Source organism: Dasypus novemcinctus, chromosome X, assembly GCF_030445035.2.
Source record: "Dasypus novemcinctus isolate mDasNov1 chromosome X, mDasNov1.1.hap2, whole genome shotgun sequence".
NCBI lineage: Eukaryota > Metazoa > Chordata > Mammalia > Cingulata > Dasypodidae > Dasypus > Dasypus novemcinctus.
In genome coordinates this window covers 93624937-93645209 of record NC_080704.1, presented here as the reverse complement: position 1 = coordinate 93645209, position 20273 = coordinate 93624937, and the positions used below count along the sequence as shown (strand labels likewise).

Sequence of the window (20273 nt, the reverse complement as noted above, 5' to 3'; positions counted from 1 at the left end):
CTATGGATGTCCAATTCTTTCAGCACCATTTGTTGAATGGATTGTTCTGCCCGAGCCATGTGTGTTTGACAGGCTAGTCAAAACTCACTTGACCATACCTGTGGGGATCTGTTTCTGAACCATAAATTTGTTTCCATTGGTCTATAGTATCTGTCTTTAGGCCAGTACCATGATGTTTTTACCACTTTAGGTAGGTATTATGATTTTTTTTTTAATTTAAAGAGATACCTTTTATTTTTGTTCTTAACAACTTAATGTGATTTGTAAAGTAGCACTTTGCATCCACCTGCTATCCACTTATGCTTTCAGTTTAGTACATGTTTTATTCTGCTAGACTGCCAAAAACAATATACCAGAAATGGGGTGAATTTTGCATTGGGGATTTACTAACTTACAAGCTTACTGCTTCAAGACTGAGGAAAATGTCCAAATCAGGGCATCGTCATTGAGACTTTCTCCTTGAAAACTGGCTGCTAACAATTCCATGCTCCTCTGTCACATGGCAAGACACATGGCAGTGTCTGCTGGGCTCTCCCTTCTCTTCTGGGTTTTTTTGCTTCCATCTAGCTTGCTTCTGTAGCTTTCTGTAGCTTTCTGTCTCTCTAAATTACATTTTTTTAATCATTTTTTAAAAAATATTACATTCAAAAAATATGAAGTCCCGTTCAACCCCACCGCCCCCACCCCCCACTGCCCCCACAGCAACACTCTCTCCCATGATCATGACACATCAATTGCATTTGGTAAGTACATCTCTGGGCATCGCTGCACCTCATAGTTAATGGTCCACATCATAGCCCACACTCTTCCACGTTCCATCCAGTGGGCCCTGGGGGGATCTACAATGTCCCGTAATTGTCTGTGAAGCACCACCCAGAACAACTCCAAGTCCCAAAAACGCCTCCCCATCTGATCTCTTCCTCCCATTCCCCGCACCCAGCAGCCACCATGGCCACCCTTCCCACACCAATGCCACATTTTCTCTGTGGACATTGGATTGGTTGTGTCCATTGCACATCTATGTCAAGAGGAGGCTCAGATTCCTCATGGATACTGGATGCAATCCTCCTGCTTTCAGTTGTAGGCACTCTAGGCTCCATGGTGTGGTGGTTGACATTCTTCAACTCCGTGTTAGCTGAGTGGGGTAAGTCCAATAAATCAGAGTGTAGGAGTTGAAGTCTGTTGAGGTTCAGGGCATGGCTATCATATTGTCAGTCCAGAGATTCAAATCCCCTAAATATATCTTAAACCCCAACACCAACTACAATTCCCTTAAAGTAGCATGAAAGTCTTGTGAAAAGAGATCCCATCTGAGTCCAGTTCCATTACGCAGAAACACTGGCTCCAAAGAAGGGCCAACTGACATGGCAGTGAACCCCATCTGCCATGACCATAGAACCCGTGGGTCTCTTTAGCCCTCAAAAGAACGAATACCTGGGGTTGTATCTACTTTATCTATCTCTGAGACTCTGCTCAGGTGTGCATAAGGGCAATCCTTATGACAATCTCCAGACTCTTTTTTAGAGACTTATAGCCATATAAACTCATTTCTCCTTTCCATTTCCCCCTTACATTAGGTATTATGATTTAAAGTTTGGAGATGAGGGTTCACTTTTCCTTTTTATGTTGTTTCTGGCTATCCAGAACTCCTTACCTTTCCAAATCAATTTAATGATCGTGTTTTCAATTTTTTCTTTAATGCTGGTGGAATATTTATCAGTATTGTGTTGAATCTATATATCAATTTGAGTAGAATTGACATCTTAATGATATTTAGTCTTCCAATCCATGCGCATGGAATGTTCTTCCAGTTATTTAGGGCTTTTTTGATTTGTTTTAACACTGAGTTGCAGTTTTCTGAATACAAGTGCTTTACATCTTTGGTTAAGTTTATTCCTGACTATTTGAGTTTTATCTGTCATATTTTGTTTTCACCACTCTTTTGACAATTTTAGTTACTTTTTTTGATATAATTTTCATTTCTTGACTCTCTTCCCAGGCCCCTCTCTCCTGTCTTTTCTTTGTAGGCTCTAGCACACCCTTTAGTATTTCCTGAAATTTTGGTCTCTTGCTTAGAAATTCTCTCAGTTTCTGTTTATCTGTGAATATTCTAATTTCACCCTCATTTTTGAAAAACAGTCTTGCTGGATATAAGATTCTTGGCTGGAAGTTTTTCTCTTGTAGTATCTTAAATATAACAGACCACTGTCTTCTTGCCTTCATGGTTTCTGGTGAGAAATCAGCATTTACTCTTACTGGACATCCCTTATATGTTATGAATTGCTTTTCTCTTGCTTCTCTCAGAATTCGCTCTTTGTCTTTGGCCTTTGACATTCTGATGAGTATGTGTCCTGGATTTGGTCTATTTGGATTTTTTCGCATGGGAGTACATTGTGCTTCTTGGACATGGATATCTATGTCCTTCAGTAAGGTTGGGAAATTTTCTACCATTATTTCTTTACATATTCCTTCTGCCCCTTTCCCCTTCTCTTCTCCTTCTGGGACACCCATGACATGTATGTTTGCCTACCTTTTGCTGTCATTCAGTTCCCTGAGACCTTGTTCAAATTTTTCCAGCCTTTTCTTCATCTGTTCTTTTGTATGTTCACTTTCAGAGGTCATTTCTTCCAGCTCACCAATCCTTTCTTCTGCCTCCTCAAATCTGCCATTATATTATTCCAATGTTTTTAAAATTTCATTGATTGCACCTTTCATTCCCATAAAATCTGCTATTTTTCTATGTATGCTTTCAAATGCTTCTTTGTGCTTATCCAATGTCTTCTTAATATCCTTCATCTCTTTAGCCATCTCATTGAATTTATTAAGGAAATTTGTTTGAACATCTATAATTAGTTGTCACAACTCCTTTATGTCATTTGAAGGCTTATCTTTTTCCTTTAACTGGGCTATAGCTTCCTGTTTCTTGATGTGGATTCTAATTTTTTGTTAGTGTCTTGGCATCTGGCTTTCTAGAGTATTTTTTCTGGGTGCAGTTTTTTTCTTTAGTTTAGGGCTTCAGTATCATTTCTCCCTTGCTGGTTATGCAGCAGGAGCCAAGCATATAGTTGGTGCCATAAGCTATGGAGGCTCAAGCTGCCCTCATTGCACCAGGGATCAATGAAGCTTCTTCCAACTTTCTCCTTTGCCAGGGGATAGGGACAGAGTCGCAGCTATGTGGAATAATCCATGTGCAGGCCTAGACTGTAGTTGCCCAGAGAGACTGATATAGCTTCACATCCCTTTCTCCCCTGCCTGGGGCAGGGGTGGAGCTGCAGGTGTGGGCAGCAGTCTGTGCAGTGTGGGTCCAAGATGACCACAGTTGCCCTAATAGACTTCTGATTTTCAGTCTATGTCAGCAAAGTTCCCTGTACTTACCTGTATAGGCTGGTGCAAGGCTCCACAGCCTCCTTCATGCCAGAGGCCGGGCTGAAGCCTAGGCTAGGATTCCAGGCTGATCCGCATTGAAAGAAACTGGTTTCTGCTGACAATGAGAGTTTCTATCAGACTGGCTTCGCCTCAGGCTGGGGGTGGAGTGAGAATGGTGGCTACTGGCCTCTTTTTGATTTGGGCTGCTTCTCACCCCAGCTGTTCACTGGGTTATCTCTTAGCCAGCCAAGTCTCCTAATCAGTATCCCAAATAGGCAGCCAGCCATCTCCTCTTTGCCTGTTTCTGGGAAATGGAGCTTCTAGTTCCCATCACAGAGCATCTCCTGGGGCGGCTAGTGCTGCCAGAGTAGGATAATCACCGGCCTCCATGGCTTGGCCGGTAATTTCCCAGAGAGGCTGGAGCAGGTCCCCGCAGCTTCTTCCCTGCTGGAGGTGGCAATGAAGCCTAGGCTGGGCCTGCAATATTATCTGGATGGGAAGAAGCCAGTCCCCACCAGCACTGGGATTTTCAGTCCACCCTGCTTTCCCTCGTGTCAGGTGCGGAGTTAGGATGGCAGCTCCCAGCCTCTTTCTGACCTGGACAGGTTCAAACCTTAGCTGTTCTCAGAATCGTACTGTAGCTCACTGAATTTCCTCATCATAGCTGAAATTGGTGCCCAACCATCTCTTCCTTTTCTGTTTTGGGGAAGTGGAGCTTTCAATTCCAGCCATGGTACAGCTTCCGAGGCGACTTGTGCCTCCAGTGGAGAATGGGCACAGGCCTTCGTGGCGTGGAGCACTCTACTTGTGAGTCTTCTCTGCAGATGGAATGTCTCCTCCTTCCACTCCCCCAAGGACATTGCGGGATGCTCTTCTGGTCTCCTGGAGCCCCCAAATAGGTGCTTCAGCTAGCTCCAGAGAGCTCTGGGTGTTTGCTAACTTCCCTGTAGCAGGAGATGACTCTAGGAGCTCTTTACTCTGCTGCTATCTTGCTGGTTCTCCTCCCTTGACTTAATTTTAAAAAGCACCTTGCAAATGTGGAAACTCACTCCCATAGCAAATTTAAATATTTATAAATCACTGAATACATAAAAGTGTCTAGTGAAATACTATTTTGGTATATAAGAAACACCCATGGACAAACATACAGAGCTGATTATTCTTCATTTCTAATTGACTTTGTAGTGGCTCCTTGTCATTAGTGTAATTGCCCCGGCCAGCGGGGCATGGGACGGGGGCTGGTGGTTGTGTGGAGGAGAATGGTGAGACAGGAGACGCCAGGAATGACAGCGAGACAGGGTGAGGATCAAGCTGCAAAATTTTATTGCGAGAACAAAGCATTTATACTCTTGGGGAGGGAAGGGGTGGTGGGTGAGGGGTTAGGGGCTAGGGATTGGTAGCTGCTGTTGCTAGGGTGGAGGGCAGACTTCAGTTTCACGCCTTGCACCTGTGTACTGCCTTATCAGCCTGGGCAGTGGCAGAACGGAGAACAAAGGAGTGGGGAGGAAGAATAAGGAAGTGGGCTCCGCTCTGGCGGCCACGCTGCTGGCATTGCTGAACTCAGCGTATACTCGTATTGACTGCTCCCAACAGCTCCTAATACGCAAATCTAAAATTCCACCTTGTAGATACCTCTTTTGAGAAAGTGATTGCCTGATCAGCTATGTTATTTCATTATTTTTGCTGCCATGAAGCCTGGCTTATTTGCACTCCACTGTTCTCCACTTTGGCCACAGTCATCAGTTAATTAATTGAAGGGTAGATTTGTTGTATGTTTAAATTAAATTAATAGATAATTTAAGAACACTTTTGCCCTCCAGACCAAAATTAATATGGTATAATAGAAACCGCTCAAGACTTCTAGATATTGTGATTAACTAGTCATGTGAACTTAAACTCTGTGGTCTCAGTTTTCTCCTCTATACTGTCAGAGGGTTGGACAAGATAACCCTCCCAGATTTGGTATTTTGTGATATGAAATGCATCTGAGGTTTCAGTTCATTCTAGCTACTGTGCTTCTCTAGAGACTAAAATTCCAACTCACTTGAGAGTAGTCATCCCAGTTGAGTGGAATCCTGTGGTAGAATACATGGCATATTAGTTGTACACAAAATTTCAAAAAAAGGAGGCCATGACCTAGAAACATTTCTTTGGGCTCTGCATATTTTGCCTATGCCAGTTTCTTTTTCATTGATATGGCTAGTTAGATATTTAAATATTTATCACTGATTACTTAAAAGTCTGGTGAAATACTAGTTAAAGGTACTCTTGAGTTTCATATTTTTGTCATGACTCATAATTTTTGGATGGTTTTATCTATTGCTTTGCTTTCTCTGCATCCACCTCATAAGTCATACTCCAGCATGGTTCTTGAGACTCTTAGTTGTTAACACTATTCTTCTGTTGCAATGTAGTTGGAAGGGCAGGCTGGATTAAAAAAAAATACATGTTTCTTTTTCCATAAATTACATCACAGGCAAGATGTTGGAGGTGTATCTGCATGTGTGAGAAAGCAGGTAAACGAATAGCCCATAAAACTATCTGGGTACTAGTTTAAGGGAGTTGAGTATTATTTGATTTCTGGTACTAGGAGGAACTTAGTCTGTAGGATAGACTGTTCTTTCTACATGGAACTGATCCTAAGATTTTGCAACTGTATTTGAGTATTGTTTGGATTTCTTTTAACAGGATGAAGGAGCTGTTAAAGAAATCCCTATTACTCATCATGTTAAGGAAGGATATGATAAAGCAGATCCTGCACAGTTTGAGTTGCTCAAAGTTCTTGGTCAGGGATCATTTGGAAAGGTAATGAATGTTTTTCCTCATTGGTTTCCCTTCTACAAATTTGGCAACAAATTGTATGTGTACATAGAAATCTTATAAATTATGACATTTCCAATTTTTAAATTTCTGTTGTACTTTTATTCCCATTTCTTTTTATTTTAAAAAATAAATTTTATTGATACATATTGATAAAGCATACAATTCTTCCAAAGTGTACAATCAGTAGTATTTGTTATAATCACATAGTTGTGCATTTATTACCTTAATCATCAGTATAGCATTTTCATTATTTTAATAATAATAATAAGATAATATTCCCGTTTCTTTATATTTCTCTGTAGTAATCAAGATTTTGCAATCCTTTGTGCTCACTGATTTCATTAGGACAAAGTATAGCATGCTTTTATTAGCTGCCTAAATCAAGGCAGTTTGATTTTTTTAAATGGTCCTTTTTGTCTTACTGATTACATGCTAGCATTAACATAACATGCCCTTTCCCAGTAATTTCATCTCCATTCCTTAGCTCTACCAGAGAGTCAAAATTTATGTATTAATTCATACATGAGTTTATTAATTTATCTGTCATCTGTTAGAGCAGTATGTATGCAAGTAACAACAAAGGTACATATTGAATGATATTTGGATTGTGTAAACTCTTGCAATGAGCTTAATTTCAAGGGAGAAGAAACTGATTAACTCAACTGGCCAATCACAAGTAAGGAATTTGAATTAGTCATCAAAAACCTCCCAACTAAGAAAAGCTGAGAAAAAGATGGCTTCTACCAATCATTCCAGAAAGAACTAACACCAATCCTCTTTAAACTCTTCTAAAAAAATAGAAGTGAAGGGAACATTGCCTAACTCATACTCTGGTGCAAACATCACCCTAATACCAAAGTCACATATAGATGCCACAAGAAAATTAAAGGATATTTCAAAGCTACAGGGTCAAAACTGCATACTGTTGCCACAAGGGTAGACATAATGACCAGTGGAACCAAATTGAGGGTTCTGATATAGATCCTTGCATATACAATCAACTGATATTTGACAAGGCCACCAAGTCTACTCAACTGGGACAGAATGGCCTCTTTAACAAATGGTCCTGGGAAAACTGGATATCCATGTTCAAAAGAATGAGAGAGGAGTACCATCTCATGTCCTGTAAAAGAATTAACTTCAGATGCATCAGTGATCTAAACATAAGAGCGAGACCATATAGCTTCTAGAAAATAATGTAGGGAAGCATCTGCAAGGTCTTTTAATGTGAAATGGTTTCATAAACTTTACAGGCAAAATGCGAGTAATGAAATAAAATAATAGATAAGTAAGACTTCAAAGTTAAAAACCTTGTGTTCCAAAGGAGTTTGTCAAGAAAGTGAAAAGGCAGACTTGTCAATGGGACCAAATATTTGGTAAACATTTATGTGATAAGGGCCTAATATCCAACATATAAAAAAAATCTTACATGTTGAAAATAAAAAGACAAACAACCAATTTTAAAAATGGACAAGAGATTAGACTAGAAACTTTTCCAAAGAAGAAATAACAAATGGTGAAAAAGCTCATGGAGAGATGCTCTATGTTACTATTAAGGAAATGCAAATCAAAACTGCAATGAGATCTCATTTTAGACCTATTAGAGCCCCCTCTCAAAATAGAGGTAGAGTGGACATAACCATCTCAGGGTCCACAGAATGGAGGAATAGATTAAGGATTAGAGCGGACTTACTGATATTCTACTATGGAAATATTGTGGTTAGTAATGGAAGAAATTGTAGCATCGATGTGGAGAAAGTGGCCACCGTTGCTGCTGAGGGTAGGGAGAGGAAGAAGATATAATGTGGGGGCATTTTCGGGACTTGGAGTTGTCCTGGGTGGTACTGCAGGCACAGATGCTGGACATTGTATGTCTTGCCATGGCCCACTGGGTGGACTGGGGGAGAGTGTAAACTGCAGTGTAAATCAGTATCATGTGGTGCAGCAGTGCTCCAAAATGTATTCACCAACTGCAATGAATGTGCCATGATGATGAAAGAGATTGTTGATGTGGGAGGAGTGAATGGGGGGGTGGGGAGTTTTTGGGAACCTCATATTTTTTTTTAATGCAACATTTAAAAAAATAAAGAGAAAAAAATGGACAACTAAAAGTGTTAGGATTTGGAGGAAAGGGAACCTTTATCCACTGCTGGTGGGAATATAGAATGATACATGTGGAGACTGGTCTGGTGGTTTCTCAGGAAGCTAACTGTAGAACTGCTATATGATCCAGTAATCCCACTGCTGGGCATATACCCTGAAGAATTTAAATCAAGGACACAGACAGAAGTATGCATACCAGTGTTAATAGTGGCATTATTCACTATTGCCAATAGGTGGAGGCAACCCACGTGTCCATCTGCAGAAGAATGGATAAGCAAATTGTGGTATATACAAACAATGGATTCTTATTCATCTGTAAGTAGGAATGAAGTATTGACATAGCAGGCAACATGGAAGAATCTTGAAGACCTTATGATGAGTGAAGCAAGCCAATCACTAAAGAACAAATATTACATGACCTAAGCATATTGAGCAGACTCACAGAGCTAGATTCTGGAAGATAGGGTATCAGGAGACAGAAGGGGTAGAGTGTGTTGAGCTAATGCTCAATATGACCAAAATCTCTTAAGGTGAAAGGAATGGTTTGCCAGTGAATGGGCAGTAGTCGTGCAGTTATGTTAACGGGATGATGGTGCTGGAATATGAGGGTGAGCAGTGGTGGGGGGTTGGATTGGGCTACCAATGGAAATGGAAAGAGGGCTGGAGGAGGGAACAGGTGAACTCAGGTGAACTCAGGGAGTTTGTAGGTCTGTGGTTAAAATTACAACGGTGGGAATGTTCATTTAAGAAATACAGCAGGGGGGTTTCTTGGTGCAGGGTTTTGGGGGTGGCAAGATACGTGGGAAAAGATGCATCTGGAGCATACTTTTAGGGAATATGAGAGTGTTCATTTTGTCATAGAGTGCTATCGCAGTAGGTGGAGACCCACAAAATAAACAAAAACATATTAAATTCCCATCCTGAGGAGTCCTGCTATGTTCTCAAATAGAGTGGCAAGAGTTTCTTGGGAACATAGGCAGTGCCTAATGAAAGATGGACCAATATGTCATGTCCTAATTATTAATGCATATAACTATAAAACTTATTCTTCAAAAATTGCAACTTAGTGGCTACCATGGGTTCCGAGTGGAGTACAAGGGGAGAATGGATGGAGCATGGACCATGGAGCATTTTTATGTCATTGTATTTTTTCTGCATGATATTGCAACGATTGATACAGGCCATTATGCATTTTTTAGAACTTATAAAAGTATACAGTACAGAATGTGAGTCATAATGCAAACCATTGACTGTGGTTAGTGGCAATGTTTTAATATTTTTCAGTTGTAAAAGTTGTACCATATTGTTGAAAGATGTTGTTAATAGGGGAAAATGGGAGTTGGTATGTGGTAGGGTATACGGGCATCCTCTGTATTTTCTATGTGACTTTTCTATAATGAATAGCTTCTTCAAAAATAAAGTGAAAAAAGTAAGACACTGGAGGAACAGACAATAAATTGGCAGTGTATGTGAAAGGTAACAAATCTTACAGGGATGAAAGTCACAATGAAAAACATGTCTTTATTATTTTTATTTGTTTATTTGACTTTTTTCTTACAGAGGTTTTGGATTTCAGAAGAGTTGCAACTAAATGGCAGGGAAGGATTAGTGTGTGAAATGTCAGTGGTGGGGGAACGTATGAGGAGGGATGAACCTGGGGCATGCCTCTATGGAATAGGAATGTGTTCAAGTGGTCATGGATTATTGCCTTGGTGGGTGGAAACCCACAGAATAGCCAATGGAATATTGAATTCCCATTCTGGGTAGTCTTGCTACATTTTCTCATAGAGTTGCAATAATCTCTGGAATATATGGGCAGTGCCTAGCGAAGAAGAGACCAATGTGCCAGACCCTTGATATTGATGCTTGTACTTAACGAACCTTGCTCTTGTGAAATTGAAACTTAACCTAGTAATATATATTGCCTAAGAGTTACTTCCTGAAAGCCTCTTTGTTGCTGAAATGTGACCTCTCTCTAAGCCAAATTTATCATATAAACCCACTACCTTCCCCCTAGAGTGGGATATGACTCCGAGGGATGAGCCTCTCTGGCACTGAAGGATTATTACCAAGCACCATACACCTATGAATTTCTAAAAAGACCTTGATCAAAAGGGGGAAATATTAAGTACAAATGAGTTTTTATGGCTAAGAGATTTCAAAGTGAGTTGGAAGTTCATTCCAGATGTTATGCTTATGCTTGTCTTAGGAGGATCTCATTTACTGCTGCAGTAAACAGTACCTAAAGCAGGGGTCTCCTGAGGGCTCTAGAGACATCTGGATACTATAGGCAGGGCAGACAATCCTATGAATTTGGCACTCTGTCAGTGGGACTTACCTTGGAAAATATGATAACGTATCCCCGCAAAATATTGGAGTTAAGTTAGATTCATTTATAATTTTCCTACATGTTTCTTTTGCCCTCTTATTTGAAACTATAATTAGCACTACACACATTAAATGTCTCCCGAATACTTAAATCTTCCAGTTGTTCATATGTTGGTTGAGCCCTGAATCTCAGCATTGTTGCAGCCACCACCTACTCTCCAGCTCATTGAAATTGCCCAGGACAGCATATGAAAGTATGATAAGGGACAACACCCATTGTCCCTGCAAAAAAACAGATTATCTACAACTGCAAGAAAGACTTTCTGTCCACCTTCCCATGGGATCTAAGCCCTCTCTCAATCAGAAGCAGAATGAGCATCTCCATCCCCAAATCCTCAAGACTGAGGAATGACCAGATATAAGGGGGACATGCAACTATGGACTAAAGTAAACTTATTTTTATTCTAGTAATGGAAGAATTTGTAACATTGATATAAAAGCAGTGGTCACAAGAGTTCCTGGGGGGAAGGAAAGGGATGAAGAGGTGTAACAAGGAGCATTATAGGGATACAGGAATTGTTCTGCCTGACAATGCAGTGAATGATACAGGCCATTATTCATTTTGTCAAAACCTATAAAATTGTGCAGTGCAAAGTGTAAAGCATAATGTAAACTATAGACCATGGTTAGCAATACTTCAATGAGTGTTCATCAGTTGTAACAAATGCACCTTGCTTATGAAAGATGTTGTTAATGTGGAAAAGTGGGTAGGTGCTGAGGTATATGGGAAACCCCTTTTATTTCAATGTAAAATTTATGTTATCTAAAACTTTTTAAAAAATGCATGAAATTAATAAATAACTTTTTAAATGCCTTCTGAATGGACAAATATAAAAGTCCATGTAATTGATATAAGAGTATGTTGTAGCTCACTCACTAAGTTCTCTTCTGGGCAATTTTCCAGAATTGACTTGGGGTGACTGAAAAGAAACCTCCCCCAAAAGGATAGGTATTTTTTAGATAAAGAAGTTTGAAACCATGCAACTTAATCTGTAGTTGATCTGAGGGAAAGGGCAGAGAGAGATGATTTTTTTTTTAAAGTTCACATCTGTTAACCCATAGGAACTAAAAAAAACCAAAACAGGTTATGAACAAATTACTTCTTTAGACTGTGAATGATTGCTCTTCTTAGATGGCATGTCAGGATATCAGTGAGTGGTAGAGAGCTAGAAAAAATAAATGGCTTCTTTGTGTAACAGTGTTTTCCTGAAAAGCCTGGCCTATCCTTTTCTTTCTACCTTGATTTCTTTTCTTGCCATTTATCCTCCATTTTTTTCAACTCCACTGTTTTCTAGTATAGTGATTTTCCAAGTATGGTCAGCATACACTTGGGAATACTTGATAACCATTCAGGGGGTCGTCAAAGTCAAAATTATTTTCATAATACTACTAAGATATTATTTGTGAAAATGCTGGTGCATTAGCACAATCAAGGCAGTGCCTCCAAGCTGTACCCATAGTCATTATATTCTTCACTGCCACATTTTTGCAGTTTAAAAATTGTAAGTTTTACTTAAGAATGTCCTCAATAAGTTAGAAGTTATTTATTAAATCTCAAATCTGTGTACACTTCTTTATATTCTGTGAGATGAACTGGTAAGTACACTTTAGTTGCTAACACAATAGAATGGTTGTCTCAGGCAAATCACTTTTTCAATTTTTTCATTTGTGAATTGAACTAACTACTTTTTTCATGGAGTACCCTTTTTGCTTCAAATAATGATTGACAAACTATGGCTCTTTAAACTTGGGTGTTTGGTAGATGTTTTCTCAAAATGAGTAGAATGAGGCTTTTACTTCATGGAAAACAATACACTATATTTTTTGCAAATGATATAATTTGAACTTTTCAAGCAAAAATTTGAATTTTGAAAATTTTTATTTGCCACTGTGTAGTTGACATCTTCCTGAGACAAATTTTATTAGATAAGTGGTGCAGTATTTGGAAGATGTGTGTAACTCAGTGAACCAATATTTTTGAAATGACGAATGCATGATGTTATCAAATCAGGCATAGGTACAAGATCCATTCAAAGTGTTAAGGTAGACCAATGAATTTTTATATAACAGAATATGGAATTGTTCTGAATGACATTGCAATGACGGATACAGACTATTATATATCTTGCCGTAACCTACAGAATTGGGTAGGAGAGAGTGTAAACTACAATTGTAAACTTTAATCCATGCTGAGTGGCAGTGCTCCAAAATGTGTTCATCAATTGCAACGAATGTACCACACTAACGAAGGATGTTGTTAATGTGGGAAAGTGTGGGAGTGGTAGTGAGTGGGGCCTATGGGAATCCACTACATTTTTTAATGTAACATTCATGTAATCTAAGTATCTTTTTAAAAATAAAAAATAAGGCAAAAAAAGCAAAAAAAAAAGAAAGCCTGCTTTAGCACTGGTGATATATAAGATGCTAATTTTATTTTCTAATACCTCCGTTATAAAGAACACTGAGTATAGACAATGGTTCTGTTAAATTTGATACCCTTTGCTCATATATTTACCAATTTCGTTAGTGAAAATTCTGGGTTTTAGGAATATCCTTTCCAAGTTAAATCCAGTAAAAATAATTCTATGGATTGAATCCACTGAAATCTTCTGTGACAAGACCCACACTTTTGCCAGGCTCTGAATTGTTTGAGGGAAATCTACTTGGAATTCAGACTAGGTATCAGACAAGATAAAATAATGTAGGATTATAGTTTTAATATATTAGCCCTTTTCAACAGGAAATATTAGTGGTCATCTGAAAAATATATGATTTGCTTCAGTCTCTGAATTCTTTTCTCTAAAGATATTTTTATGTTACAAAAACCAACAGTTTATTAATATGTGGAATCTCTTGATTAGTCTATTCCAAGTGTGGTCTATGACTGGCTTGTTACTGGCTAATTGTGAGATATGTTCAGAGACTGAGAGTAAGCATTTAGAAACTCTTACAGGATTTTTTTCTCTTATAGCATTTTCATGGACTAATTTTATATCTGTGGAATTAGGTATAAAAAAGGGATTGTATGTTGTATGACTTAATTTTTTTATTAGATAAATTGTAGGTTTACAAAAAACATGTAAAAGAGACAATGTTCCACATTACCCCCAATTACTCACACTTTTCATTAGTGTGGTACCTTTGCTGCAGTTGATGAAAGTCTGTTATAATTGTACTATTAACTATAGTCCATAGTTTACATTAGGGTAAATGTTTTCCATATAGCACCCTATTACTAATACTTTATTTAGCATATGACTTTTAAATTTCATTTTTCTTGATAATTCATTTTTATTATACTTTATAAAATTATGGTTGGAAAGGAATAGAGGAAGGGAAAAAAAGATTGGTTCTTGTACACAGAAAGTGTGAGAACTACCCTAGATGAGTATGGAAGCTCTAAACCTGAAGTGGTCATTTAGTTTAGTTCAGATCTACAGCTTTACCTTAAAGAGAGAAGAAAGCTGAGACTTATATCCCTATACTGAGACGTATAGGGATATAAGTAGTTGGATGATTGATCCCTTAATGGGTGAATCTGCTAAATGGTACAACCCCCGGTAATGGATTTTAAATTAAGTCTTTTAGTTTGCTGCTAAATAATTATCACACAGAAGATCTGGAATAAAGGATTTTGAACTATACCTTGGAGAAGAGATAAGATGAAAATTACTTAACAGCCCTGCCATCTGTAATTTTATGTGAATAGCTTATCTACCTGAATTTTTAATTTAAGTAGTACTTGATTAGAACCTGATAGGATTGAAGATGATAGGTAGGGGTAATAAGCCAATTTTATTGATTACTTTTAAAAATGAAATAGTCCTTTCCTAATAAATAGCAATTGTAAAAATTTACTGTATTTATATTTGCCTTTGTGATTGAGACTTTTGGATTTTTTTTTTCTTCTTGAGATAATGTGCCATGTTAATTCTTTTGCTTTTCATAAATATAAGAATCACCTCTCATTTCATAATGAAAAATAAAATGTAACTTCTAAAAATAAAGCTGAAGATAACAAATTAACATATATAACATCTATTTACTCTTTATTAAGATAACAAAAAGGGCTTGGGTTGTAAAAGGAGGTCTATACTATGGACTATATTTAACAGCAATACTGTAGTATTTTTGCATCAATGCCAAAGTTCTATCATGTTAATAATGGGGGGAATAGAAAAAATATACCAAATATATGCTATAGACTATAATTACAGGTAATAGTCTGATGATATTATTTTATAATATGTAACAAATATTCCACAACAATGTAGTATGTTGGTGAATGGGTGTTGTATGAGAATTCCACATATATACAGGATTGTTTTGTAAGTTCACAACTTCTCTAAAAATATATATTTTAACAAAAGGGAGTCTCTACTCAAATTAATCTTTTGGTGTGTTATTTATATTACAAACTTTTCAAAGTCTAGGACCATGTCAAATATTATTCTTTTACAGTAATATGTGTATGAATTATGATTAAATGAATGAAAGTGAGAATATATTAAATAATAGTATTAATGTTAATATAATTTGTAGGGTTACATTTTATCTATAATATTAGAGAAAATGCAAGAACACATGTGTGCTAGTTTGTGTATATAGGAGGAATGGCTTCAAATGTGAATTTTACTTTTTTTTTTTTTTTAATTCCTCCCATTAGGTTTTTCTTGTTAGGAAGAAAACTGGCCCTGATGCTGGGCAGCTATATGCAATGAAGGTGTTGAAAAAAGCTTCTTTAAAAGGTAAAAACTTATAAAGTTTTTAAAAATAAAATTTGATAAAACTTGTTTTAAAAAATTTTCTGTATATTGCTTGAATAAGGTAAGTAGATTTAGTTTCTTTTTAACATTAGCAATTGTTACAGTTGTCTTGTCAGTAAGTGATATTTCTGGGTTTGATATTGCCATATGCCCTAATTGGTGAGAGGTTTCCCTGGTTAAAAAGTTAATGCTAGAAAAAATTACACATGCAATTTAATTTAATTAAATTTAAGTGAATATATTAATTTTATTAAACAGTACTCTTTCAACAATCTTGTTTTTTCCTGTTCTCTCTCTATTGGTGCTGGATATTGAGAAAATACAACTGTCTGCATACACTTATCTACACTATCTTCTAGGCAATGATAATTATATAACTATGCTCAGTTTTAATCACCAAACTCATTTGAATAATTAAAAGCTAATACATAAGAAATATATGTTAACCAAATACCTTTTTATGCTACTTTAACCCATCCCTATTGTATCAAAACTGAATTTGGTAGCTTTCTGGGAATATGGTAATTACTGTGTAGGAAATTTAAACACTTAGGATGTAGTATTATATATATATATAGTATTTATACTTTTGATAGTTTATTGAAGGTCATATTTTCAAATTTTAAAGTTAACTTGAATAGGCTTATTTTATTTTATATAAATATGCAAAATAATATTTACTAAATATTTAAGTGAAGAAATATTTTCCCTCTTATATTATGTTGCTATTTTACTGAACTTACATACAAGAGTAATTTACTCTTACCCTTATGCAATTTTTAGTTCGAGACAGAGTTCGAACAAAGATGGAGAGAGATATACTTGTTGAAGTAAATCATCCATTTATTGTCAAATTGCACTATGGTATGTATTTATTAATAGATGGAGTAAGAGAATTAAGATTTCTTTTCAGATAATAATTAATAGGTAATTAATACTCCAGAACCAAATCAATACATTTACATAAAATATATCTATCTGAAATAAGTATAAATACCCTGCTTTTAGTTCTCTGGTCAGAGTTGATTAACTTCTCTAAAGTAAGAAGATGGTGACTTATTGTTAATTATCTGCTAGTATTTCTACTTTACTATTCTGTTTATCTTAGGCTACTATTAACACTACTGTGTTAATTTTACATAATTTATGTAAAACATTGTAATATTTGGTTATGTTCCTCTTACATGTTCATATTGCCCATATTTATCTGTTTACTGGGTCTGTTGAAGAGGACACTGTAGTTATATTAGTTTGAGTTATTACTTTTTATACTTAGGGAAAGAGGAATACCAATGAGACGAAGTAGGTATAATGGAAAGAGCATGAGCTTTGGAATCAGGCAGTTCTGAGTATGAATAGTGTCCCTTTTGATAATTTAATATATGGATGAGATTGTGGAGTTTTGTTATCTTAGGGAACTGAAAGGTATATGTAACACTGAGTCATTATTACAGTCTTCTAATTCACTTTCTAGATTTAAAAAAGTAACAGTTATTGCTTTTATTTTTAGTGTAACTTTAACAAATAATGCATTCAAAATGTACCCAAGTATCCCTATAAAAATCCACAAAAAATTCCCACCCATTATCCATTTACACACTGGTACGGTAATCCCTAATTGATTTGAAAGTAGTAGTATCTAAAGACTTCCTTGAATCCCCACTATGTTATTAGTCAGAAAACACTTGTGCACAAAACAGTGTATTAAATAATTGTGATTATATAAGTAAAACAAACAATTTTTAACTTAAGGGATATATAATCTATAGGGTACACAGACATAAGCAACTTAGTTGAACAAATAAGAATGGAATAAAAATAAGAGAGGTATAAATAAAATATACTGGGATCTCAAAACTAGTAGCAGTTAATTGTGATGGGGAAGAGGATAAGGATGCTGTAGGTAAATGAGAAAAAAGGGAGATCCTAAAAAATTACACACAGGAGGTAACATTTATGTTGAGTTGTAAAGAATATTTAGATTTTCAATAGGTTGTTGGGGAGGCCTTCAGAGTTCAGGGAACTGTAGTAGAATGATGCTTTTATAAATCAGGAAAACGATGGTGATAGTTTCTGTGTAAAGCCACATGAAAATTTGTTTATGATCTGGGAATGGGCTTATAGCTATTTTCAACACTGGATTTAATTTTAAGAAAATGTTATCCAATAATGGACCTTGTGAGTAAATGCTTAATTGGTTTATCATGTTTAATGTTAAACTTATAACATATATTACTTTGAAAAATATGCTAAGCTTCTTAAGCCTTTAAGATTGTTCTATTACTACGTTCTCATTTCTAATTAGCCTTTCAGACTGAAGGGAAGCTGTATTTAATATTGGATTTTCTCAGGGGAGGAGATGTCTTCACAAGATTATCCAAAGAGGTGAGTGTTTGTAAATATTTACTATATTTTATTGAAACAAAACTAAGAAAAATCACTTTTGTTCCTTTGCTAATTACATTTTTTCATATAGAATTTTTAAATAAAATTTTTTTGAAGTATAGTATTCATACATGTACATAAATAAACAAGTATATAACAAATGTTGTGAACTTAAAAAATAAACATGCATATCATCATACAGGGCTCCCATACATTACCCCACCACCAAAACCTTGCATTGTTGTGAAACATTTGCTACAAACTATGAGAGAGTTTCGTCAAAATATAACTAACTATAGCCCATATCTTATATTTGATGTTTTTTCCCCTCAACCCATCCAATTATTACAGTCTTGTATTAGTATTGTATATTTGTTATAGTTCATGAGAAATCATTTTAATATTTGTCGTGTTAACCACAGTCCATCTTCCACCACAGGATTCATTTTGTAATATAGTCCGATGCTTTGTACAATCAATTCCACATATACACTCGGTGGCTCTCACTTTCATCACAGAGATGTGCTGTCATTACCTCAGTTAATTTTAGAACATTTTCATTACTCCAAAAGGAAAAATCCCATACCCACTTATGCCCCCCATCATGGTATCTTAGCATTGATACATCATCTTTACTGTTGCTGCAAAATTATTACACTGTTATTGTTAACTATGGCCTATAAGTTGCATTACTTATAATTTCCCTGTGTATAACCATATTCTTAATAATTCATAAAAGAACATTCTTATATTTTTACTATTAACCACAATCTTCATCCACAATTGAAATCACTGTGTTACACATTTCCTAGATTATTCTCTTGCTCCCTTTCAATTGACATTGATGTCCACATACCCTTTCAGCCATAATCATATTTATAAATCAGCAGTATTAATTATGCTCGCTATAATGTGTTGCGATCAACTCCATTCATTTTCACCCTTTTACAATAATCCTTATTTAGATTTCTGCATATATTAAGCATCACCTCCCATTCTCAATACACATTCTGTTCCCTAGTAATCTTTACTCTAGAGTTTATGTCTGTGTGTTTACTCATCATGTTTAGTTCATGTTAGTGAGACTGTACAATATTTATCCTTTTGTACCTGGCTTATTTCACTCAACATAATATCATCAAGGTTCATCCATGTTGTCATATGCATCACAATTTTATTTCTTCTTGCAGCTGAACAGTATTCCATTGTATTTATATACCACATTTTGTTTACCCATTCATAAGGTGATGGATACCTGGGCTGGTTCCATATTTTAGCAATTGTGAATAATGCTGCTATGAACATCAGTGTGCAAATGACGGCTTGCTTGTTTTCTGTTTTTCTGAATGTATTATTAGTAACTGGACTCTAAGATAATATGGCAGTTCTATATTCAGCTTCTTGAAGTATTGCCAAACTGTCTTAAACAGAGGCTGCAGCATTTTACGTTCCCAGCAAAAGTGAAGGTGTGTTCCTATTTCTCCACATCTTCTTCATCACTTTTAATTTATTGTTTTTCTTTAATAACGGCCATTCTATATGGTATGAAATGGTATCTCATAGTTTTGATCTGCACTTGCCTAATAACTGTGATATTGAACATTTCTTCATGTGCTTTTTGGCAATTTTTATTTCCTTTTTGAAAAGATGTCTATTCACAGATTATGCCCATTTTAAAATTGGGGTGCTTGTCTTTTTATTATTGAGTTGTATGATCTCTTTATATAACATGCATATCAAACACTCATCAGATATATGGTTTCCAAATATTTTTTCTAATTGATCGGGCTACCTTTTTAATTTCTTAACCAAGTCTTTTGAAAAGCAAAAGAGTTTAAGTTTGAGGAGGTCCCATTTATCTATTTTTTTTTTCCTTGTTCATGCTTTGGTGTAAGGTTATAATTACCACCTGCCACAAGATCTTGAAGATGTATTGCTACATTTACTTCTAGGAGTTTTATGGGTGTGACTTTTATATTTATGTGTTGGGAGTTAATTCTTGTATAAGGTGTGAAGTAGGGGTTCTCCTTTCTTTTGGATATGGATATCCAGTTCTCCCAATACCATTTCTTGAGTGGACTGTTCAGCCCAGCTGGGTAGGTTTGACAGCCTTGTCAAAAATCACTTGACCATAGATGTGGGGGTCTATTTTTGAGTTCTCATTTCAGTTGCATTGCTCAATTTGTCTTTCTTTATGCCAGTACCATGCTGTTTTTTCCACCTTAGCTAAATAATTTGCTTTAAAGTCAAGAACCGAGAATCCTCCAAATTCATTCTTCTTTTTAAAGACATTTTTTAGCTATTTGGGACCCTGACCTTTCCAAATAAGTTTGATAACTGGCTTTTCCATTTCTGCATAAATGGCTGTTGAAGTTTTTATTGGGAATGCTTTGAATCTGTAAATCAGTTAGGGTAGAATTGACATCTTAATGATATTTACTC

General features: G+C 36.2%; 1 protein-coding gene across 6 annotated transcripts in view; it reads left to right on the top strand.

Annotated features, from left to right (window-relative positions):
- Positions 1 to 20273, top strand: part of RPS6KA6 (ribosomal protein S6 kinase A6) — a 342192-nt gene that overhangs the window by 98189 nt on the left and 223730 nt on the right. For 4 of the 6 annotated variants that reach the window (XM_071213112.1, XM_058291821.2, XM_004465509.3 and 1 more), the window contains exons 2-5: positions 6055 to 6171; positions 15347 to 15428; positions 16230 to 16310; positions 17752 to 17831. In XM_071213112.1, coding sequence (XP_071069213.1) covers positions 6055 to 6171; positions 15347 to 15428; positions 16230 to 16310; positions 17752 to 17831 — 360 coding nt within the window. The remainder of the gene's footprint in view (positions 1 to 6054; positions 6172 to 15346; positions 15429 to 16229; positions 16311 to 17751; positions 17832 to 20273) is intronic. The other 2 variants (XM_058291822.2, XM_071213113.1) reach the window with 1 other exon arrangement.